Source organism: Panthera tigris, chromosome A3, assembly GCF_018350195.1.
Source record: "Panthera tigris isolate Pti1 chromosome A3, P.tigris_Pti1_mat1.1, whole genome shotgun sequence".
Lineage (NCBI taxonomy): Eukaryota > Metazoa > Chordata > Mammalia > Carnivora > Felidae > Panthera > Panthera tigris.
Genome location: NC_056662.1, coordinates 68,512,281 through 68,538,633, shown reverse-complemented (window position 1 = coordinate 68,538,633; position 26,353 = coordinate 68,512,281). Strand labels below are relative to the sequence as shown.

The following is a 26,353-nucleotide window of genomic DNA, read 5'->3' as shown; positions in this document are numbered from 1 at the left end:
TCAAGGAAATGAGAAATTCTTTTGTAACCTTGAAAGTAGCTTGAAAGAATTTCTACTGTGGTTGAGAAAAAAAGTAGCTTTCCACTTGAGGTTGGCTTTAAAAAAAAAAAAAGGCAGATAATCTGCTCTGGGGTGAACTGGAACAATTGACCTGCAAGACCTCATAATCCAATAACTTGCTATTATCAAGTCAGTTTGGATGTTATCCTGCAAAATGTGCTCATGCCAAGAGGAGGCTGGATTCTGCCTTTTGAAGCTCACTTTAATGAAAGATACCTGCGTGACCATCACACCAATTGCTGGTAGTTACAACTGACATGAACAGTTTCAGTTCCAGGAAAACTGATATTTTGAACTCCCTCTTTTAAAATAGTAGCAGCAAAATAAATGAATCCAGTCTCCCAACTGTCTCTCAGGGGAATTAAGAACAAAATAACATGGAACCATCTCAAAATGCTACTTAAATGCTCATATTCATTTAAAGTTACCTCATGAAGCCTTAGCATCTGAACAAATTCTTTACTTGAATGTGCAGCAGAATGTCCCTGCACTTGGAAAAACTTTAGGCTGAGTTCTTGTCACAAAAGTGTACCATCTTTTATCTTCATCATTTTCAAGGTGGCGCAGTTTTCCTGAGATTGATTTATTTATACTTTAATCTCTGACTATATTAAGTGCTCCCTTAATTAAAGTAAGTCATGCCACATTTCTTTTTTTTCTTTAATATAGGATCTCTATATATTATTGTAATTCCAGTTTTAAATCAGGATTTCATCAGGGTTGGTGTTCTGAGTATTGTCTACACAATTATAATCCCCTTAATCCTTAGCCAATGTAATGAGATATTTTCTGTCATATATATGTTGAGTTCTGTACTTTAGCATTAGCCAAATCTGATGCAAACCTTCCCAGTTTCCATGCAATATCTATTCTGAGTTTACTGCTGCTTGTAAGTGGCAGTAAAGAACAACCTTTGGTGCTTGTAAATGTGTTGATGATGTGACGAACTGCTAGGATTTACATACTCTGCTTTTTATTACAGTGATGGTTATCTTTTTTTGCTGTAAGTGCAATGAAGCAACTAGAATGTCACAGAGAAAACTGTCACCTCCATCCTCTTGCCATAAAATATCATCCTGCTATACGTTTCTCATTTATCATGAAACCTCAATAATGAAAAGGACAATGGTGAAATGACATCTGCTACCTGAATATTGCAAAAATAAGAATCAAGTGTGAAATCTCCCCACCCCCAATTCCTTAAATGGATATTTGCTTCCCTTTAACACATCAGTGAAATATATTCTCTGCTTAATCTGTGTTTCCTAATAATGACAAGCTATATCTCAAAGATTCATCAAATTCTACCTAGTAGTGAATATAAAAGGTTATAGCTCTTCTGCTTTTAGGAAGCTAAGCACAAGTACTGCATAAAGCCTACTGATGCATACTTTGTAGCACTCCAGGGTTGTAATAAATTTCCAGTCATCTGCTTCTGGCAGGTTGTTTTAAACCTCTGTATGCTACTGTGTGCAGCTATTCTGTGCAGTTGAATGGATGGGTATCTATAAGTTGGCTACGACCACTTCTGTGCCCTTATGTAAAATAAGCTGTAATCAACTTTACAAATATGTGAATTCTTTCATGAGAGATCTAAAATAGATTGCAAAATGTGGACTCTGTGTTGTCATAAAGAGAAATAATGAATTGGGTTTCTCTACCTATCAGGAAAACACAAATGTGTTTCATGTGTCAATGAGACAAAGATAAGAGTATCTGTTAGATCCCTTTAAATTAATCTACTTAATGTGATTCTTTTACAGACCACAGATGACATCCTTGTGGCCTCAGCAGAATGTCCCAGCGACGATGAGGACATTGACCCCTGTGAGCCGAGCTCAGGTGGGTTAGGTTAGTCGACTTTTTTTCTTACTTTTTTTGCTTTACTCTAAATCTTTCTTGCATGCTTTGGTCCTTAGAAGAAGCTTGCATTTATATCTAGAAGTCCACCCCATTGAACAATGCCTTATTGTGAGATAAGGGGTTTTGCTTTTTACATGGATAAATTTCCCCACATTTATTGAAAAACAAATTTTAAAAACAAAACCCACCAAGATTATGTATTTCAGAAGAAGCAGTGGGGGACAGCACACAAGGCTGATATCTTACTGTTCACATTCCATTAACTCACAATGTAATTTTTGTGTATAACGGTATAATGGGCTTTCCCTTGGGTCACCTGTAGTAAAATTGTAAAGCTTAAAAATTGCACTGCATTGTGGAGAATTATTTGACCTTTCTACTGACAAAAAGTCCCCACCACTCATTCTGCCAGCAAATTATCTTAAGTGATAAATTTCTGAATTTCAGAAGTAAGAGTATTATGGCAGTAGTAAAACAAACAGCAGGTAGAATCCTTGGTACATTGAATAGAGAAATATTTGAGTCTTGCCATGTCTCCCTAAATTTAAGTTGAGGCATTTTAACTCTATTGATGCATAATTTCTCCTCCTTCTTTGTGATATGGTGTGACTGACTAACACATAAATACTGTTTCCAAAGCAGCTCTGTACCTTTAAAGTGGTGGCTATGAACTCTGAAAATGAATCATTCATAGGCTGGGTTTGCTTTCAGATATTCATAATACCAAATATCAGGGTCATTTCCATTAGTTTCCTCTGTAAAGCAGTGTTTCTTCATATTCAATAATTTTCTTGTTTAGCTGAACAAAGCGAGTAAGATAAATAGAGACTAACCACTCAGTTACTAGTGACCTCTGTAGCTGTCACATAGAATCCAAGAAAACTTCATGTCACCATAAAATAACTAATTTATATTCTGCTGAGGAATATCGCTTTAAATTAAATCTATTCATTTTGGTATTTGGATTTAAAAAATGGTTCAGGATGCATATCTTGTGTCCCTTTTGACTATCACAACCCACTGACCTGTAGCCACACACTCTAAGCACATGGAGCCACTACTGGGGGCCAGCAAGGAGCTTCTCACCTGTCAGCTGGAGAAGGTCAGGAGATACAGACATGTGTTCGTATCCTCTTTCCTCTGGCCTGTATCCCACCAATCAAAAATTTCAGCCTCCAGAATGTGATTAGAACTCTGAGGATCATCCATTCCATTCCTCTGGTTTACTGGTCTCTACAACAATTCCCTTTTGGTTGTCTGGACAGATATGGTCACTTTATGATATGATCCTAGGTCCCTTTGCCAAATTCCTGCCCCTTTTTCACTGGTATTCACTCTTTCTGTGTTCATGAAAAAATAAAAATTAAAAAAAAATAGTTATTTCTTTCTTGTCCATTACATCAACCCCATTTGTTTGCCTTCTCCTTCCTTAAATTTCTTCTTTCTGTATTTCTCTTACTTTCACATGCCCGATTATGACATTGTGTTTTATATCTGGTTTTCGCTAAGATCCTCCAGCATGGATTGTTCATAAAACAAAGTCTGGTGTTACGTTGTACATTTGTGTGTGTGTGTGTGTGTGTGTGTGTGTGTGTGTGTTTATATTTATATTTGATTTTGCTTTCCTAATTAGCATTTTCTTGAGAGAAATTGATTTTTGCATTATTTTTCACTATGTTAACATAGTGCTGAAAACAGTATAGATTCTTCCTAATTACAGTACTTACTGTACTTGGTTTTCCTCTGGTCTGAATCTTTCTTTTGCTGACTGAGTATAGGCTATCATCCTCTATGTATATATAGCATCCTTACCCTGTGTACCTAGGAAATTCAGTAAGAGAACTCTAATTGCACTTAAAATTGTTGCTTTTTTTCCTCTTGACCACAGCTAAGTGATCCAGTTCTTCTAGCCATTGCTTATAGGTCTTACTAACCATTCTTTATAGATTAGTTTACTGCCTCCGCCTTTCTTGGGGGACACTGGTCCTAACAACAGGACAGTAGGTGGTGGGGAGGAGAAGAGAGGAGAAAAAGAGAAGATTGCCCTTTTGTCGTCCTCTCTCCTTTTTATTCATCTGATTTGTGCGGGTTTGTTAAATACTATAGCATGATGGAAAGTGAGGAACAGTTTGTCAGCAGCCATACTGTAGATAATAATCTTTCTGTCCCATTTTCTTCACCACACTTAGCACTGTCAGAATCTTGTTTGCTTATCTGTTACTTGTTCATTAATGTTCAGCTTGCATCCCCCACAAGAAAGTAAGCTCCATGAAGCAGGAACCGTGTTTGTCTGCCTGCATGGATTTGTTGTGCGAATTTTAATTTTGTTCCACTGCATCAGAGTGTGTTGTCCAATATACAAGGCACAGCAGCTGCTGACTGTATGTGATGACAGCTCCTTCGGTACTCTCGCACCAAGCCTGCTGGAACTTCCCATCCTCTCCCTCCTTGTTTCTTTCTGCACTCCCAAGTTTTCAATTCATCAATTCTCTTAAGGCTTAAACTTCAAATTCTGTTGCTCCAATGTCATCTTTCTTTGTAGACTTTTCTTATGATCTTACCTCTCCTTGATAGTGTATTTCATGAATGGTTTCTCTTCCTATATTACATTTTGTAAGTGAGAGCTCTTTTCTATCATTGGCTTTTTCTGTCCCATCCCCTATGATTTTTTTCACACCCATCTTTAATAATTCATGCAGTGTTGCTCTTTTGGCAGACTTGGCTCTGTGTGACAGCTTCTTATGAAGTCCTTAGAGTATACGATTTTTTTTTCCAACTTTTTTTTTTTTTTTTTGTCTAGCGGTGTTTTTTTTAAATCATTTTCTAATCTGAATATTGTTTCATTATAGATTGCTTCTCCTGCACATCTTTGTTTCTCAATGTACTGATGTCATGCTTTTCTTAAATTTGTTTTTCTTGCTTGCTTTTCATCATCAATACCAACATAAAATAACATGGACGAAAATTGTAGTTGCTGATGTTATTAAACTTTAGATACTGTTAGGCATAACTTGATAGAAATCATTTTAGATATCACTAGGTCATATTTTGGGAAACTGATTTTTAAGGAAAGTAATATAACGATTTAATATTCAGAAATGGATATAACTGCTATGCACTTTTTCTATCCTGAAACAAGTGAAAGAAGATATTTTTGTAAAAAGATGCATAATTACTTTTAAAAATGTTTTGCCCAAATCTTCTCTGTATTTCACATAAGTGTCTTTCCTACTCCCTTAATATTTACATATGAAGTTTCCCTAATCACCCTAACCTACCCTCTCTTCAAAAAATGGTTTCTTTTGTGAAAATGGGTTATGCTCATGTACGTGCCTTCCTAAGGCTATTAATAACACAGGAAAAATCTGGCATCTTCCTCAACACAAGTAAATTATACCTTTTATCAAGTGTTTGATAAATTTGACTCACTATGTGGTTCTACTCATAACGCTTAATGAAGAGGGAAGTTGTATACTTGGTGGATTATCGATTTCAACATTGATCAAGTAGTATTGAGTCCTACTTTGCCATCCACTGTTCTGTTCAGCTCTGGGAACAAAAACAGAAAGTTCATACCTTCAGTCCCATTCTACAAAAGGATATCTTTCATTCTTCCCCAGATGTTTTGTCAGTTATTCTTTATGATTGCTGGATTCTTCATCTTTGACATTAAAATATTGCCTATTTTTCATGTTGTTGCAAGGATTAAAACAAATATATTTAAGGCACCGGCTGCAATGCCTGGCATGAAATAGAACATAATGGTGGCTTTTCATTTTCCCAATTTAGTTATAAAGAAAAAGAATATTCAAGCTATTTTTTTCCCTATTACATAATGCTGTTACTTTTCCTGGCTGAAAATTGGTGGGCAACTGATGAAACCATTCAGGCCTCCTGGTGGGATCTGTACATGTTGAAACTGGATTGGGAGCAACCCCCTGGGTGAGAACACATGGAACTCAGTGATGCTTGATTCCAGCCACACCGTCCTGCATGGTTAGCATTGGGTGACAACTTCACATTGGTATAAACTTAGTATTTTAGAAAATGAGAGCATAGCTATACAATTTAGGTCTAATTGAAGCTCAACTTTTAGAATGACAGGTGGAAATCTAAAGCAGCCGGTGATAACTAGGTCACAGGCCACCATTGCCCTAAAATGCCTGGTTTCAGCTGCCTGGACACATGACAAGTGGATGAGTTTTTCTTCATACTTCTTCTCAAAAAGACTGGCAACGTCTGTGCCTTTCCCTCAAACTACAGATAGTGTTGTTAGATTAAATAAATATGTGGAAAGCATGTTGTAGGGCAGTGTCTTGTTCATAATACATGCTATGAGTGTTTGCTGTTATTACTGTTTGTATTATGTAAATATACGTATTTTGCAAGACTTCTCTTTTTTCACATGAACATAAGGCTCTGTGAAATAGATTTCTTTCAAGTCTTATATTTGTGATTCACTTAGTAGGCTGACAAAACGGCAACCCTGCAAACTACTTACATTCCAAAATGGCCCTTAAACGTGTCCATACATCTTAGTTTTGAGCCCCTCTTCTAAACAGAACCCTTTCTCAAAACTCCTGAAGAAATCAGAAGAGGTGATTTTTTTTAAGTTTATTTATTTTTGAGAGAAATAGAGAGCAGGGTGGGGCAGAGAAGGAGAGACAGAATCCCAAGACGGTTCTGTGCTGTCAGCAAGCACTTGACAAGAGGGTTCAAACCCAGGAACTGTGAGATCTAGTCACTCAACTGACTGAGCACCCTTCTGGGCGCCCCTGGAAGAGATGATTTTTATCCTGATAATTTAAGACTATAAATGAAGAGAATGATGCTCTTTGGTGTGGGAATTTCCTAATGAATAAATAAATGGTCTTTTGTTACAGAGGAAACAGGACCAGCTTCCTGTTTCCTGGGAGTCTTGCTTAGGAAGGACAATTTCCTCTTAGATTTATAATGCTAAGAATGATTTGTCTATGCTCGTTATGTATGTGTGTGTGGGTGGGAAGGAGCTAATAGGGTAATGGGCCACTTTCAAATAAAACTTTTGTCAAATGAGAAAAAGAAAAACTTACTGAATAATAAAAAAATCTGGGTAGTTATGAAAGAAGAAGATCATCATTTTTGTGGCAATCTCTTAAGCATTAGGTAAACAAATGGGGATAAGGTGATCACTATAGCCCCTCAAAGGATACCTGTTGATTGCTCATCAGTTGGATCACACTGATTGGGGTTCAGGTTATATGAGTATTGATAGATAACAGTAATAACTTGTTTTCATTTGGAGATTCATTCTCTATTCTTCATTGTTCTTAGTATTTCATAAACATTATCATATTTCATTATTAGACAAAACTCTGCAGTATTTTCATAGTGAGGGAGACTCAGAGAGATTAAGTTACTTTTTGTAACATGAGAGAGCTACTAAGCTGTCTAATTTAGAAAAGGTAGGCTTTTAACTTCTTGGGATGCAAAAGATTGTTCTAAAATTCAGGTACCTCACAAATATAGGATTAATTTTTTTAAATGTTCATTTAAATAATTCTATGGCTGGCATAAATTTAAATTTAATAGAAAAAGGTCCTTTACATGTATTACTATTCATTAGGTTAAATTTACTACAATTAGCATGCAATTTTGAGTGGTTTTCCAGTGTGCTATTTTGAGAAAAGATCAAAGGATTTCTATTGAAGTGATCTCATTAACCACATTAGGAAAAAAGATATGTATACTGAACAAGGTGCATCTTTTCATTAAATAAGTAATCACAATCATTTAAAGGAATATATCGCTTATTAGATCATATTTTTAGAGCCTGATTAGAAGATAATTTTGTGCTACATTTAAATTTTGTATATATATTATGTAATTATTCAAAAGCAAGTTTAATTAGCCATAATAGCCAATACATTGCTGTTAAAATGTAAATTTTGAGCTGTCGCCAGAAAAACAGCAATAATTAGGACTTCATTTTTGGAAACATCTAGAGTATCTCCTGAGCACCAGGCCACAGTCAGCACCAATCACACAGAATCAGGGCCCTGCAAATCATACAGGAGCAGAGCAGGCACCTGGATTTGGGGCACTGATGGACTACGAGGCTTTTGGCGTGTGACATTCTAGCGTAGTAACCATCTTTTTCCCCATGTAAATTTAATTCTTCAGAAAACTAGAATAAAAATGAATGCTGCATGGTTAAAATACAGGAAAGTCATTAGACATCATTTGCACTTTTCCCCTATTTCTGAGATCAGACGAGATCGGGCGCGTTCAGGGTGGTATGGCCGTAGACACTTTTCCCCTATTTCTGAGAGCAGTGATGTCAAAACAAAAAATATATTAGACAAAGTTAAGTAGTCAAGGAAGATTCAAGATTATTGTAATACATGGAGGCCAGAACTCAAACTGAGCTCACTTCAAACTCAACTCAACTGAAAAAAAGAAGACTGGAGAGATCTGTGGAGGGATCATAGACTACCTGTGGCTTGCTGATTGGCTTCACCCAAAGAAAAAGTAAACCTCCTTGAAATATCTTCCTGGTTGGAGATTTAGTTACAACTTGGAGCAAGGCCCTCTCCCTTTCCAAGGTAGGCTACTACCCTCCCACAGAAATTGGGAGATTGGGAGCTATCATTGTTGAAGATTATATTTCAAAGGGACAGCTCTCAGGTTCTTGAGAAAAAGAATCCTGGGTTGTGACACTAGCAAGAGGCTTTTAAAAATATTTATATATCAAAAAGTCAGAGAAGAAATTTGAAATTACAAGTTTTCTAAAGTAAATGCTCAAAAGAAAGGGAGGCCAAGGGCCTAGGGGCAGGAAGAAGCCCATCTAAAGTTTGATCAAGCTGTGGGGAGTATTAAGGTCTTGGTCAGAGGATTCCATCTTTCCAGGAAATCAATGTTATTCAGCAAACTAATTTTGCAGGAAATCAGTAGGACACGAAATAATAAACAAAAGGTGGTTTTTATTTCTTGGTTTTCAGAACACTACAATTTACATTCAGTGTAAACTATTTGGACCTATCTGTGATTTTGGAATTTTTTTAAAAAAACAGCAAAATAGAATAGATTATTGCCACACATTAGAAAAGCCCTTAAGAGCATTTTCTAAGAACTGTGATACACAACAGGGAGTTAATATTAGTTCTGGCTGTAACTTTGGAGTCAGAACCAGTTTGAGTTGCAGCCCTTCCTGATCTTGGGGAAGTTACTTAGTCTCTTTGAGGTTCAATTTCCTAGTCTGCAAAATGGGCAGAATAGAGTTGTTACAAGATTGAAAGAGGATGATGCATACCCAGTGATTAGCAAAATGCCTGTCTACATTTTAAATGTATAACAAATAATATACCTTATTATGGTATATTGGTGAGTGGAGGACCTGTTTCTACTAGCATTGGTTTGATGCCAGTGGATACATTATTCCATCTTGTAGTAACGTCCTCGTAAGACATACAGATTTGATGTGAGTCAAAAATGAGCCACAGTCCCTTTTGATGTTACAGAGGGTGGGCTCTAGTCCAAAGCCTTAACTAACACATGATTGGCTGCTTATAATTCTTAGTTAACAGATGAGTGAGTTTACTGTGTTATATTAAAGCATTTATTTGAAAGTCTACAAAAAGTGCATGGCTGCTAATACAGAGCTTCCTATATTAAGTAACAAAAATCTATTCGATAATGAGTACACAATAGATTTTTAGGCAATCTGCATGTATCCAACCTTAAAACATTAATAAACTTTCACATCACAAGTCCTTATTAGAAAATGCTAAAATACCATGAGAGCCTTTCTAAAGTGTGACATGTCCCCTTGAGCTTTGGAAAGAGACAATGAGATGTGTGTTGTCATTTTAAAAATAGTCACCAACCCTGAAGGAAGAAATGCGGCAAACGTTTAGAAAAATATAGCGTAAATCCATCTCTTATGGAAACATGAAATCTGGGAGGATTCTTGTGATGTATATCAAATACCTGTTTTGGTAATGAAATTGGTTTCCTGTGGAGTTTCCTTGATATTTTATTAACTACCTTCCCTCAAGTAATGTCAGAGGTAACTCAGCATATTCTGAATAGTACCCTACAGGAAAAGCTGTCTCCATGAAGATTCATAATATGCTTTCTCTGTTGGTTCATGGGCTCCAAGGAGCAGCAAATGCTACCTTAGGCTGCAGTCTGTAGGTCTCACCTCTTGTCATCTGACTTTGTTGATTAAATCACCATCATCATTATTAACTCCTTACCCGATCTCAGGATTATAAGAATCCTGGCTCTGGTAATAAAATAGGAAAGACAAGAACATTTATTAATTTTCCAGGTTAAAAATGGATGTATTAAAGATGTCAATACAGACAGAGGCCATCAAATAAATGAAGAAAATTAGTAGAAAGAGAAGTACCAACGTTGTCACATCTATAAGCACACTAAAATCTTACATTTCCTTGAGCAAACTTTGGAGTGTCTGAGTTTAGCCACTCGCTGTATAATCAGAAGCAAAGCACTGAACCTCTGTGGATTTGACTTTTTGCATCTGCAAAATGGCATGAATAAGGTTAAATACCTGCAATATTGTTGTGCTGATAAGAGACAATGCATGTAGAGCACTTAGCATTCGATCCAACACAAAGAACTTTTGATAATGTAAATTAGCTTTTATTAGTAGTACTGGCAAATTGACTGAGGAGTGTACCATACTATAAATGGAGATACACCTATTACCCGTGGCAAGAAGGAGAAATGTTAGTAATTGATACTTTAGTACCTAGAAAGTTTTTAAAAGTGTTTCTGAATTCTATTTACATAAAACTTTTCTCAGTAGCCACTCTGAAACTAACAAGACAAGAGCAGTGCTTCTGTTGGATAAATTTAGGTTGTGAGGATGGGAAAAGGGCACATATCAACTGTTATTTTTATTTTTGGAGGAAAACAATGCAGAGCTCTTGAAAGAAGGAATGATTAACCTTCCTGCCTGGTCTTTTAATTTGCCTGCTCTTCCTCCCAAGACATTCAGGAAGACTGGGCTACATGACTTAACCAGCCATAAGCGCCACAGACTCGCCCCCATGGTGGATGGCTTGACATGCTTTTTTCTGGTGGACTCAGTGGAAAACCTGGCTAATTCTTCACCTTAGCTCTTGTACTTTCACCAGAAAGAATGAGATGTTTTCCAACAAAAGACGGCAGTAGCTTTCTGACAGTAGTATCAAGATGATTACCCAAAGTGAGCAGACACAGTTTTAAATGAAGAAAACTACATATTGCCCCATTTCCCAAAATGCCCTGGACTTATACAGATGGTGTGCAGGAACCCTGGTTGAGGAGGAGTGCACCTAGCACCCAGCGTACAGCTCCGCAGTAGAGACCATACTCTGTATTTCATTCAGAGTACACCACAGAATTCCAGAGCAGGGAAGAAGGAAGGAGGAACAAAGAATTGGCCTAACAGTTTTAGAAAGAAACCTAAAACCTCATCAGAAGAGCTATTATTTCTAAGATAATAGGCCTTGCTGTCAGTGATTACTGAAGAGTGGTCTCGGGTGATCGATTTAATGATACCTAAAAATATAAAGTATAATAAAATTTTGAAAGAGGGAGAAATTTAATTCACTCCAACCATGGGAGCCAGCAAGCACTGATCTGTAAAGATGGAATGTTTCTCAGATAAACAGAAACAAGCTCTACATTCAGCATGACAATTAATAGCCTGAATCAACATGCCTTGCAAATTAAGGGATCTTTTAGTCACTTGAATTTACAGGGCCTCCATTCATGTTAGGGAAGTCCATGAATGCAGTGACCCCTGAGAAGATAATGTACGAGGTGGTCACCATCACAACTGATTGAGCCATGGCATGCAGTACATACTGCAGAACTGTGTCATTGTTGGGAAAGCTGCTGATTCCATACCTTTTGTGTGGAAGACACAGAAAATAATCAGACTGTCATTGTTTTTATACAGAACCTTATCCTTCTCTGAGCACTTTCACGTTTATTGTTCTACCAAATCTGATTCTCATGGTGACCCTGGGAGGTAAATAACATATAACCATTATGTTTCTGATAAAAACAATATTAGCAGTGGATAACAAATTACGAAAGGTCTCTTAACAATTTGTAAAATTGTAACAATAACACAGCCACGTACCTGTGTACACACATGCACATTCCTCACTACTCTAGTTATAATCATGGTGCCATCTTTGTCTTCCTATAAACCAGGTTCCCACCAAATTCCTAGTTCCAGGCCTGAGAATTCTTTGGAATGAATCCTCTGGGTTTGGGTAAAAATTGGTTGTTCAACTTTATGTATGTAAAACAGTGAAATGCATCTTAAGGAAAGTGATTTCTGGGGGCACCTGGGTGGCTCAGGAGGGTAAGTGTTCAACTCTTGGTTTGGGCTCAGGTCATGATCTCATGGTTCATGGGACCCAGCCCCACATTGGGCTCTGCACTGACAGCATGGAGACTGCTTGAGATTCTCTTTCTCCCTCTCTCTACCCTTCCTCTCCTGGCACTCTCTCCTCTTTCAAAATAAATAAATAAACTTAAAAAAAATGAAAAGCAATTTCTGGGTGTTTTAGTCATTGAGCAACCAGAAAAGAAACTATTTTGCTATTGAAGAGTATAGTGGAGTAAGAATCAGTAATGGAGAGAACAATCTACATTTCAAAATATAGCTATTCTTGCATTTATGAAATGTAATACATTTTGATGAAAAACACAAACTCTCCAGGCTCCCTAGCTTTGAAACTCATTTTCTCAATTATTTTCTGTATGGCTTTTTTTTTGCTTCACAAATATGGAAAGTTTGACCTGGCTGATGGGCCTCTTTTCAACTTACTTTGCAATAGTAGCAGTCTTGAAAAGTACTCTAGAAACTTCTGCAACTATTCTGCTTATTTTGAGAAAACAGCTCCAAATTAGCTCTCAACTATTTGTAGTGCTATGGGTGTCAGATGATGTTGATGTAAATAAAGCACCCAAATGAATCAAAATGGAGACTGCTAACTTGGTTGACTTTAAATAACTTAGTGATTTAGTCATTGGAATTAAGTGGCTTATTACTTGAAGGCATAGGAAAATAAATGCAGATATGATAACTTGCATTGATATAAATCGATCCTAATCTGCATAAGCACAGGGGAAGTGATTTCTGGTTTAATTAAATAAATATCATAAGTCCCTCTTTTATTGAAGATATTATAGAAGCTGGGAGTTAGGGAAGTGTTGAGGAAACCATATTTATGATGAAATGCAATGTCACTACCAGTGTCTTGCCTCCCTGTTTATTACCTTTACTTAAAACTTTGAAATCAGAGGTCTCTCACATTTTCTTAATGGTTAAATTCACCCCAGTCTACTCCTGAAAATTTATGAACTTACAAAAATCTCATCTTCTAATCAGTCGGAAAACATACATCTTGTAGCTTGTGTGCACAATCTTCATTTGATGTTAGAAGGTGAGGGAAGTGGTAGAAAAAACAAATAGAGTTACAGGTAACTATAAAAGGACTAGCAATATAGACTGGAAGCAAAAAATCCACCCAACAGAAATGAAAAACTTAAGTAAACTTTCACAATAGTGTGGGCCCCATACTAAAATGGATGATGTAAAATACGGTTAAGGGAAGACGAGGATTAAGTTAGATTTCCTGCAAATCCTCCCATGCAGTCTTCTTGATTCTGTTCCTGCAGCTTCAGGCCATTTTGTCTCAACGTTTTCCTTCTTAATCCTTAGTGGCTTTCCAGAGTTCAATCTAGAAACCTGGATCCTTCTTTTCCTTTGAGTCTCATTTCAAATACCTTCCACTCCAAGAAACTTTTCCTGATGTCCCTGTCTAAAGCCTCATTTCTCTCTCTCTTAGTACCATTTTTTGTGTCTTCTTCTTTTATTGCATTTTTAAATTTAAAATTGTCTTATTTTATCACATTTTCCATTGCGTTTCTAATACTCTTGGGTACCTTGATATCCTCAACATCTTACATGGTACCTGGTAAATTGTTGTTACTCAGTAAATACTTGTTAAAGAATTTTAATTATGTGATTTTAATTCTACTTGATTTTATTTTCCCTTTTTCCCCCCCACCTCCATACATGAACCGATAATAACAACTTGGCGTGAATCTTTCATATACCTTTCACCATGTTCCTATTAAATACATTAAAAGAGTTGTTTTTCGGATGTGAGGGCGATCTGGCTGCGACATCTGTCACCCCATTGATCGCCAGGGTTGATTCGGCTGATCTGGCTGGCTAGGCGGGTGTCTCCTTCCTCCCTCACCGCTCCATGTGCGTCCCTCCCGAAGCTGCGCGCTCGGTCGAAGAGGACGACCTTCCCCGATAGAGGAGGACCGTTCTTCGGTCAAGGGTATACGAGTAGCTGCGCTCCCGTGCTAGAACCTCCAAACAAGCTCTCAAGGTCCATTTGTAGGAGAACGTAGGGTAGTCAAGCTTCCAAGACTCCAGACACATCCAAATGAGGCGCTGCACGTGGCAGTCTGCCTTTCTTTAAAAAAAAAAAAAAAAAAAAAGAGTTGTTTTTCTCTCTTGCTTTATAGAAATGGATGCACACTATATGAATTAAACTTGCTTTTCTCCTTTATTGACATGTTATGTACATCTTTCAGGTCAACATATTTAACTCTAACTCCTATTTTCAACTTTATTAAAATTCTAGACGATGCGTGTTCCATAATTTATTCAACCATAACCTTGTCATTAATCTCTTAAGTTTTTCCCTTTGTTTCTTTTCCTCTCATAACATTATAACAAACATCCTATATTTATATATTTATGTGCTGGTGTATTTAATTATGTAGACTGTGTTCCCCAAACTGGGGTTGCATGATTTAAATATTTGGGTTTTTTTTATCTTTTACTATTGTAAATTTCAAGCATATAATGTTAGAGGGAATTGTATAATGAACTCACATGTACCCATCCTCCAGCTGCGATTTAATCTTTTTTAAAATGTTAATAGATGTTATTAGATTGCTTCTTAAAAATGACTGAAAACTTCATATTCTCACCAGCAAAATTGCCCATTTCCCAAATAAATATGCTTACCATGTCACCATTTCTTTCTTCTTTATTCCTGTAAGTTTGTTGGTAAAAAAAACCTCCTTATTTTATTTTGACTTCCATTGTAAGTTGAGCATCTTGTCCTACATTTAATCACCCATTCAGATCTTCTTTTCTTCACTTGCCTGTGCACATTTTTGTCCATTCTTCCAGTGGATTGTTTGTTTTACTTTTTCCATATTACTTGATACGTGCTCTTTGTATTTTAGAGGTATTGACTCTTGGTCTGTCATATGTACTACAAATATTTCTCTTCTCCTTTTCATTTGCGTTTTCACTGTTAGTGACACCTTTTTTTCCCATAAAAGCGTTATTATTTATGAAGCCAGATATGCTGATCTTATCATGTATGACTCCTTTGCATGGCCTCTGATCTGTGTGTTAAGTTTTATATCCATCTTCTAATTTCTTTTCACTCTCCCACAACATCTACTATGCAACATCCACTCAGGCTTTTGTTTAGTTTCTGAAAAGTAAACTTTTTCTTTCCTCTAAGTCATTACTCCTCATTCCTTCTGATTAGAAGACTCTGCTGGCCACTTTTCACTTGACTACTCTCCAGTCCTTTTCCCTGTCTCACCCAAAATGTCACAAACTCAGAAAGGTCTTTCCAACTCCCCAGTCTAAATCAGAAACCCCTGTTCTACTCCTGCGTGGTAGTTACCATTTTCTTTCATCATACATGCTGGCTCCAACTGTTGTATCAACTTTAACTTCATGATTTTTTGTTGCATGTCTCTTTCCTTCATTATATATCAAGGCCCATGAGGGCAGATGTCAAGTGTGTTTGGTTATCTATCTATACTTCCAGGGCCTAGTAAAGTCCTTGGAACATAACTATACTTCACTATATATTAGTTGACAGAAAGAGTGAATAATTCTTAGAAAACTTCACAAAAGATGGTGCATCAAGCTAATTTTGAGGAATAAGTAGTATTCAGCTAGGCATGATGAAAAAGATCCTATGAGCCAGCCATGTAGGTAGAACTTTATTGGCCTGTGGGAATTGGCCAATTTTATTTATTGCCATAATAAAATTAAGACTGAAAATTCCTTTGAGAGAAATGGAAGAGAATTTTGAGTCAGTAGCTGTGGGCAGATCATAAAGGGCCAGGAGAATGGTAGTCACATTGATACTTGGCACTTTCAAGCGTTCTAATAAAGCCTTATGGGCACAATGACCATGTAAAAGTGTATGAAGCCTACAGGTGATTGAGCTATAGACACATAGTTTACAGAGTATAAGGTGATTGAAGAACAGGTTTCAGTAAATGCCATGATCCTATGGCTTGCCCCAGAGATGAGGGAGAATGTATGTGTTCTTCAATTAGTTTTCACTTGACCGAAGTCACACAGGGTTTGATTGTCCATCGCCTTTTTAATTCCATGTGGTGCCATTTGAGGTAGTAGCTTGTTCTGTTTGGTGCTTTCTGTCCTCCAGGCACATGATGAGTTTTTCTGTGGCCAGTGTCCCTTCCCACATAGTACCTAGATTCCTGGTGAAGATAACAGCCCCTCAGTCCCCCAGCGGTGGCCTCTGTACTTCCCCTTAAACATGGGCCTTTGTGCCTTTGAAAGTAGCAGGGGAAAGTGTTAGACCTGGCAGCCACACAGGTGGCAAGTCCTTTCTTATTGATTTCCAAGTCCTTTCTGAATCTCCATTTCATTAGAAGGGCTATGATATGTCACACATGTCCTCTCTCAAGCGTTTTGTCTGACCTGCCTGAGCAAACTTCTGAATGTGCAAGGCATGGGTGGAGTTGATGGGAAGGGGAAATGAGAGGGATTTGAAACATCCAGCATTCATCACCTCTCAGACAACCATAGTATGAATTGAAATTAGTGCACGCCATGCAAATCATTGCCTACCTGCTTTCTTGCAGCTGTGTCATTTAAACATGCATTCTTGTGAGTGACTGCATTGTAATTGTTTCTTCTGACCCATGTTGTATTGAAGCACAGAAATGGAAAAAATAATAAACTTTATTTTTCTAGAGATGGAGAACAAAACTGTGCTAATCTCAATTCACAAACACCCCAGGAGCCTACAATTTCAATTTTCTTTTCACAGTATTAATGAAACTGGGTACTGGAAAAGTCAAATCTTCCCCCATAAATCTGAAACCATTTTGAAGACTAGCCTAGAATTATAATAACTTCCACATCTATTAAAACACAGTACAGTGCTCTGTTCTAATGAGATCGTTTTAGGCAGCTCTTTTTCCTAGGTGGGGAGGAGAAAGAAATTTAAAATTGATTACTTTTAGTTTAATTTATGATAAAACCAGAAAGACTGGTCAAAGACTCTCAGTGAGAAAAAAATTTAATAAATGCATCTTGCCAGTAGTTTTTTAAAAGGATTATTGTAAGGCAGGTTATCTAACAATTCCAAGTAGCAGAATGATAAATGTTGAACATTGCAGAGTTTCATAATCCGTTATATACCCCTACTGATCTGAAATGTATAGCTCATATTCTGGTTTGTTTTTTTTTTTTTAACCATTGGTATATTTTATTCTTTACTATTTCTTAAAATTGGCAATATCTTATAATTTTTTTTTCTTAAAACTCAAAAGCTGATTTTTCATTGTCTTCAGCATATAATGAAACTGTTACTTCATCCTTGATGTGACAGGGTCATGGTTGATGACGTACCTATACACTAACAGTCTATATTGTAGAAATAAAACCAGCAATAAGAATTTCCTGGAAACTGCAATCTCACCCTACAAAGCTAAGTTTGGAAACAACATAAATATAATAAGATTACAGTGAAAGAACAGCTCATCCAAGTATACAAAATAGTTTCATAAAAATGACAATTTGAGTGATAAAAAGAGCATCTAATGGCATGGTTATTGCCTTAGTGTACTCATCAATGGAAATATAAGGTCCCACCACCCACCAAACTGTCATTTTATGTGACAGGAATTAGGACTGTAAGCATCATTTCTCGTGCAGGATCGTGAAAACATACATCAAGCGCAGTTTTATTTTTTAATAACAATATCTGATTGCTATTTTTCTAGTCTCAGAAAGAATAACCAAAGGATGCCAAACACTTTCCATTGCAAAGTGAAACCTCTTTGGAAAAATTGACTAATGTTCAAAAATTTACCTTCCAAAATGCATAGTTATTTTAGAACTTTAGTTGTGAATTATCCTGCTAAATAAACGTGGGCTTTATACTCCCCATTTGCATAAACTAAGGCTATGACTAGATACAAACAGTGGCAAACTGATAAATATAGGCCCCAGTGCAAAGCTTAATGACTTAATGTGCTCCTCACACATCCTCATCTGCATAACAAAAGTTTTTAAAATTGGTAATAAAATAGCATTTATAAATATATATATATATATATATATATATATATATATACACACATATATATGGCATATAATTGTATTGTATAAACAAATTTAGAAGGCTATATTATAAAGTAAAGCATTTCAATATGAAACACAAAGACTATGTTCTGATGAGACAATCATATTTAGACTTTTTGGGGGGGGCAGTAAGGACTATTTTGTATTGTGGTTTGAAATTAGGAACTTGGCAATAAGTTTTGTTACTCATTGAACACCATGCTGGCCCACTGTGCTGTCTGAGGGCCACCTTCAAGGACAAGTGCTGAACTGGGAGAGAGATGCACAGAAGAGGTAGAGAGGGGGGAAGACGTAGAAGGAAGAACAGAGAGGAACGTGGAGTCGGTGGCAGAGACGCCAGAGGAGCTGGTAAGAAATGAGACCTGCCACAGTCTTCTCCGTTCTGTTCTCTGCTGTAGCTTAATATATCACTTAAACATGTTTGTTCCATGGTGTTTTTTAACTGGATCTAAATGAGTTCTTATTTGGGGGAAATGATGCTCTCTCACAGATGCACTGCCAAAGACTGTCAAAAATAAAGAAAGAACATACATCAGGACAATTTCTTTTCCTGTCCTCGTAGTTTAAAATAACTATCTCAGCAAACTTAAGGATAAGTTAGAATTTTAAATAGTTTACTTTTTAATTTTTTATGAAAGCAACAAATGCATTTATTAATGTTTTTATATGACAAGGCACCGGAGTATGTCTTTTACATTTGCTGTGCATTTTCCATAATGAATTTTTATCTGATATGATAAATTGGCTTAGGGTGTGATGTGGAAATATGTTAATAACTGTCCTACTACATGAAAGACTATGCCTACATAAATAATCATGGTATCAATCAATGAAAAACAAGAAAATTCACAGAGCTAACATACAGGATTCCTTATTAATTAGGGCCAAAGAAGACTATGTAGAGACCCTCAGATCTTGCCAAATATTTGAAAGAGATAGAGAAGGAGAGAATTAAAGAACCAGTTTTCATCTGCCCTTTATGTTTTTTATTTATTTTTGAGAGAGAGAGAGAGACAGAGCGTGAGTGGGGAAGGGGAAGAGAGACAGGGAGACACAGAATCGGAAGCAGGTTCCAGGCTCGGAGCTGGCAGCACAGAGCCTGACATGGGGCTTGAACCCACAAACCATGAGATCATGACCCAAGCTGAAGTCAGGTGCTTAACCAACTGAGCCACCCAGGCACCCCTCGTCTGTCCATTATGATAACCCTGTTTACCTGTCCATGAGCCTCACGAATATTTTCATAGCCATTTAGTTGACAAGTAGCTTCTGTGAAAGAGGTTATAACCCTTTAGAAAGCTTTTTGTCCTTGCCCATGCAGTAAATGGCTTCTGCATCATTTAGGCAAAAATGCCAGCAGAAATCAAAAGCCTTCATATTGCCATTCAGGTGTGCATATGTGCTTTCCCCACAGGTAGTAGACCTTGTAATTTACGCTCCATTCCAGTTGATTCTGAGGGTAGATGATGATGGGCATGAATTACATGGGAGTAAAATAATCTATTGTTTCAGTGTTTGCATAAATTGTGTATAATTCACAATGCTTCTCTACTTTATGAATCACTGAAATAGGATATAAGTGGGCATAAACACTTAGGATATTTCATCTACTCTTTTTTTTTTTTTTTTTTGCTTGCAACCTAGCCTCAAATCAAAGTATGTGTGCCACCACCGCAGTTGAAAGCTTAACTTGCATTTCCAGTCACACCAAAGGATACTCACATGCTTTGGCCTATTTAATACCCATCCCCAGTCCTGCTAACGTTTTCCATGGACCTTGGCCCCTTATGCTTCTGGTCCAGTTAGCTTCGTTTTCTTGTAAGTCAGTTACAGTTTACCTGTAAGCAGTATAAATTACTGCTAATTTGTACATATTCCATGCCTTTAGCTCCCTCCCCTACTCTCTTTTTTATAAGTGTTTTCAAAGTGTTCTTCTCTGCTTTTAAAATATTCTCATCACATGGTGGGATAGAGAAAGGGAGATAGAGTAAAAGTACATTTTAGTTCATTTGTTTGTTTTTTTTTTAGCACTGCTGAGAAAACACATATAGATTGTTTTATTTACTTAAAATGTCTTGATTTAATGTATTATGGAATGTAAAGGGAATACAAAATTCTCAAATGCAGGAAATAAAAGAATTGGTTATTGATTTTGCTGATTAAATTCCCTTTTTCTCATTGTCATAAAGGGTTAAGAGAGGACTGAGTTTCTCTTTGATATAAAATTGTAGTCAAATTATATAGGAAGGCATTTAGCCTTTTGAGCCATTTCTACTTTTCTCTACATTTAAATTAATATGAAATTTCCTCAGAGGTTTTCCAGTGATCATCAAAATAAACCATTAATAACAATAAGTGAAGCCACATTTATAATTCATAAGTGTATTTAAATTTCTCAGCCTTTTATTGTACATCTGGGAGAGATGTCTTTAGTGTATAAATAGTTCTGATATTAGCACAAAAGTTAAGAAAAATGTCACTTATCCTTCAGAGTTGAAGCAAAAACAGAAAAAAATTACTAAATAATCAGTGAGACATGAAGCAACTGCATATTCCAAACAGGCCTATAATAATATCAATGGTGGCTATTAATTTTTTAATGTGAATCAGGGAAAAAAAGGATAAAATGTTTTATCATTGGGTTTTAGCATTTTGGGTAGGTTATTTTTAAAAAACGATATTTAGAATCTTTATTTACATATGGGTTACAGAGATATTTTTAGGCCTGCATGTGACTTAGGCAACATTTTGGCTGGAGTTGCAAAAAAAGGCAAGTATTTTCCCTAAATAGGAGGTGTTTATCGAATGCCTATATGGCAGACTTGAAGCGTTTGAGGCTTTGCTTTGGTCTTTCTTTACATCTCATTCTTGTAACATCAATTGTTGATATCAATTTGTGGCTGCTGTGCTGCCTACACAGTTGTTGTGAACATAGATCAGAAATATTTGAGCAGTGGGGTGCCTGGGTGGCTCAGTCAGTTAAGAATCAGACTCTTGATTTTGGCTCAAGTCATTATCCTCAGGTTGTAAGATCAAGCCCCAAGTCAGATTCCGTGCTGCACGGAGTCTGCTTGGGATTCCTCTCTCCACCTTCCTCTGCCCCTCCCTCCCTCACTCTCTCTCTCTCTCTCAAAAAAAAAATAAGTAAATTGGTAAATAAAATAATAAAGAAATATTTGAGCAGATAAAAATAAGATTACAATTCTTGGATAAGGTAGTCCATTTAGGATACCAAATCCTAACTAGAAAAAAATGAACATATACATTCTTAGTATAGAACATTTAAACCCTGCATTTCTTTAAAACTCTAAAGTCTTCCTAGCATGAACTATATGGTTAGGATTTTGTCTCCATTCTCCCTATTCTTTTCTGACAGACAAAGTGAGATAATTACGAAAATGTGTTTAAAATAAAAACACACCATCAGGTTGGGGGAAAAGATTTAGGTAACATTTAAATAAAATCCTTTCTTTAGCTCTTGAGACACCATGTTAAAAGAGTGATCCACAAATGAGCAAGTAAAAAGTTGTCATTTAGTGAAAGTTAGCAGCTGAGTTAATTGGCAGACTTTGGCAAAGATGACTGTATTTGAAAGAGAAAGTGCTGCCTCTGGTTTGTGAGGTAGTGACAGAGTTCCTGCAGTACATTCTATTCTTCTTGAGAGGAAATTAATTTCCTGTAATCAAATGCTGTGGATTATAGTCTTTGTCTGGTTCCACCTTGGCCACAGGAGCAACTCCAAGGCTTTTTATTCAGCAACATTACATGGGCTTTTGTAAAACAAGCAGTGACATATTCAGCATAGAAAGGTTTCACCTGATACGTTTTACAGCTCCAGAACACAGCATATTGCTGCTTTGAGACCAAGAGCTGTTACTTTGTAAGTGACTATATTTGTAAGGCTTTGTCTGGGGAAGGAAAGGAAAGTGACAGCAAGAAACCCACATTTAGGCAGAAGAAACCTTGGTGATGTTCGGAAATGGAATTACAAAGCAGTACAGAGCTATGGCTGATAAATTACTCCCAGTATTAAATAGGAAATTTTGTAAAAATATTAAAAAATAGCTACTAAATGATGTTTAATAGTAGTATAATAAAAGCACAACTTTAGTGTTCTTGAACTGTTCAATTTCTATAAACACACAAACCATACACACACACACACACACACACACACACACACCTATATATCTGATATATATACAACCTTGAGATTATTTTAATTCATGCTGCCTAATTTAGAAAAAATAATATTTTGAAAATTATAGCATTTTTAATCCACTACGTCTGAAAAGTAATCTTTTTTTTCTGTAAGACAAAAGAGAGGACACAGATTCAGAGAAAGAAAACATAAACCATAGAGGAAAATGACCTAGGGTCAGAGATACGACAGATTTTTATCTCTGTACAGTTGCTTATCTTCTAAAAATTCTTTCAAAGAAGAAATTTATTGTGTAGAGAAAAATAGGTGCCCCACCCCATTTACAAATTAAATCCCAGGACTTTTTCTCTCCATTTATCCCCAATTTCGATGCCTAACTATGCCTTGGAGAAGATATTAATGCACCCTGTAATCCATTTCTTATACTCATGGAAGAGCTTTATTTATCCTTTGGAAAGACTGAATGAGATTTTTGCCAGTTGAAGAAAAATGTGCAAGCCAGTCTTTTATTTATTATCTATTAAGTACTGAAATTTGACTCATACCCAACCTAGATAGCCTATAAAACTGAGAAAAAAATATTTTCCTACTTCCCCCTCCCAAATTTAGTTTTGGTCATCACTCAACCACTGCTAATGAATGGATGATACATATATACTTATGTGAATAAAACCTCCAACACAAAAGGATTTATTTTTATTTTAGTTTGTAAACTGTGACTAACATCACGGTTTTATAAGCAAGCAATTAGTCTATTCAAAATGCCTAGATTATCTTTTTGTTCAATACTGTATTCATTACTGTATGAGGCACTATGACTTCTAAAATAATACTAAATTTAGTTATAATAATTCAGATTCCAGAGCTAGCCCAAGTGTCCCATATGAACCTCAATTTGGTTGTTAAATTAATACCCTCTGATAGTATAAGGTAGTGTCATTATGATTGTATTTACAACGTTGGGTTTATAATTTTTCACCTAACACATCAACGTGGCCCTTAAGAGCTACAGAAGCTTATTTGGGGCTGCACTTACAATATCATGTTAATAAAATTAATCTTTGATAAAGAAAAGATGGCAACAGATCTCTCCCCAAGCGCTTTGATTTCTAGTCCCTAGTCTCTAGTGACCATGAGGCCTAGGGATTGCTACATTTAGCAGCAGCAGAATACCTTTCCTAAAGCCGTAGGTGTTACTCGTTTAGGCATGCAAATAGATGGTACATGTTAATATAGCTCTTGGGCATTCGGTGAACTCAGTAATCACACTACGTTGTTCTCACCTTCTTTCCTACAGCTAACCCAACCCGAGCAGGCGGGCGAGAGCCATACCCAGGCTCAGCGGAAGTGATTCGGGAGTCCAGCAGCACCACAGGCATGGTGGTGGGGATCGTAGCTGCCGCCGCCCTGTGCATTCTCATTCTCCTCTATGCCATGTACAAGTACAGAAACCGGGATGAAGGCTCGTATCATGTGGACGAGAGTCGAAACTACATCAGTAACTCAGCACAGTCCAACGGGGCTGTTGTAAAGGAGAAACAACCCAGCAGTGCGAAAAGCGCCAACAAAAATAAGAAAAACAAGGATAAAGAGTATTACGTCTGATCCCAAGATCTTAAAAAAGACCCTTGTATAGAAATAGTCTTCATTTTATCTGAGACATAATATAAACTTATTTACTTTCCTTTTTACGAAGCACATACAAAAGAAGACAGGGAATGCAATCAGGAAGGAAAGACTGTTTTTAAAAAAATAAAAACAAGTATCTCATGCTCTTGTTTCTCCAAAAAAGAAAGAAAAACAAAACAAAAACAAACAGGGGCCAATAAATTCCCTAACATCCACAGTGTTTTCATTTACTCTGCCTGTCTTTATGTTGCTGGAACATTTCTAAAAGACAGTGATGACCGCACGCATTCATAAAGCAAAGGAGTATTACAACATCAAGGCACAACACAAAAACAACGCAACACACAACACACACACACACACTCACACACACACACACCAAAAAAAAAAAAAAAAAAAAAAAAAAAAAGAAGCTACCTATGATCCTGGATTTAGCCAAAGTGCTAGCGCTTTCCTGAGAAGTCAGTTAGCCCGATTGCCAGAGAAGACGGTGTCATTTGGAATGACCCAAACTGCAAACCTTTGGGTTTACCCCCTGGCGCAGCTGGAACAGTGGTTGGAACTTGCATTTGAAACAAAGTGCTGGCTTTTTTGAAGACTCGTGTAGGAACACATTCAAAAAGCCCCTTTCTGGTTGTGAGAGAATAAAAAAGTATGGAGGCCTTATTTTCAACAATGTGAAATATAAGGCACATTTTCACACTAAAATTTCAAAACAAACAAAAAAAACCCAAGAGGGCATAGATGCAATCATTGGGAAATTTTCATGCACGCTTAATATGTTATTACATATGTTTATATAAAATCCATCTCTGTGTGCTTTCTGGACTGTGATAAGTGACGTTTTATAGCCTGTTGTATAGAAAATGCAAAATATATCTCTGCTCTTCAGCCATTTTTGGTAAATTCAATGTTATAAGTGTTGCTAAGTATAGGGAGTTTTATGACATCGGAGCAACAATTATTTCAGGGTTTTGGTTTTTGTTTTTGTTTTTTGTTTTTTGCCACCATTATAAATTGCCACAATTACTTACTTTTTTAAAAAAATTACAATGTAGTGTTTATTCTAAGGAAGATATGTATGAATGTATATAAAAAGACTCAGCTACTTTTTTTTTCTAACATGTACAGCCTTCATTCTGTTGCAATTAAGTTTTAGTATTTGTATGAAAGGTGTGAATTAGAAGGTAAAATATATACATATGTATCTTATAATCTTCTTTTCTCCCCCAAATACTCACATTTTTCATATATTTTCACCATTTACAGTCACAAACACACACACACACACACACACAGACACACACATCCAGAGGAATCCATCAGATATGATGGAAAACCTGAACATATATATAACAGCAAATATTTACTGACAAATTGAAAAGCAGGAAGGAAGGAAGATAGTTGTGCCAAGGTATTAGTGACAAATGGGGTGATTTGCTTCATTGAGATCATGCTCCCAAGAAACCCTGGGAAGATTTTAGTCCCTAATGAAATGGAACCTTTTCTTACCAAATAGAATATCACTGGTGTATTGCTGCATGCATATGAAACATTATGTTGGGAGGTTACAGAAGCAAAATTGGTTAATCTACAGCTTAACCCTGGCTGCTGCAATTGAAAACTTTGTTTCCAATAAAATCATATATATATATATATATATATATATATATACGCACACACGCACACACACGCACACACACACACACTCTGAACCTGATGTGCATGATAAATACTTTGGAAAGTAAACATTTTCTCAACTAAGAAAGTATTTTCAACAATTGTGTTAGTATCCATCTAAAAATATCATTCTCTGTTGATTATTGACCATATTTTAACTTTTCTGATTTTACATATATATCATTAAATATAGTTTTAGTTTAACACACATTAAGCGATAGAAAAGTATAGATGACACACTTGTTTTTGCATATTGTTTCAATGATGTTCATAGCAATAAATTATTAACATGAGCAGGTAATGCAAAGGAAATGCATTATTAGATTGGAAGGTGATGCCTCAGTAAAAATTGGTCGCATTACTTTAACATCTCCTAAAAGAATGATTTTAGATTTCATAAAAGAGAATACCTTTACCATGAGCTTTAATCAGCAAAGGCAAAAAATGCAAAACATCTTTTGCGATACTTCAGTTGATGAAAAAAGCCAAGAAGT

At 36.4% G+C, this 26,353-nt stretch overlaps 1 protein-coding gene across 21 annotated transcripts in view; it reads left to right on the top strand.

The window, feature by feature from the left end:
- The window catches only part of NRXN1 (neurexin 1), a 1,119,427-nt gene extending 1,094,866 nt beyond the window's left edge, over nucleotides 1-24,561 (top strand). For 14 of the 21 annotated variants that reach the window (XM_042981374.1, XM_042981357.1, XM_042981362.1 and 11 more), the window contains 2 exons: nucleotides 1,824-1,911; nucleotides 23,848-24,561. In XM_042981374.1, the coding sequence (XP_042837308.1) occupies nucleotides 1,824-1,911; nucleotides 23,848-24,155 (396 nt within the window). In that variant the 3' untranslated portion in view covers nucleotides 24,156-24,561. The remainder of the gene's footprint in view (nucleotides 1-1,823; nucleotides 1,912-23,847) is intronic. The other 7 variants (XM_042981375.1, XM_042981369.1, XM_042981372.1 and 4 more) reach the window with 1 other exon arrangement.
- The last annotated feature ends 1,792 nt before the right edge of the window (nucleotides 24,562-26,353 follow it).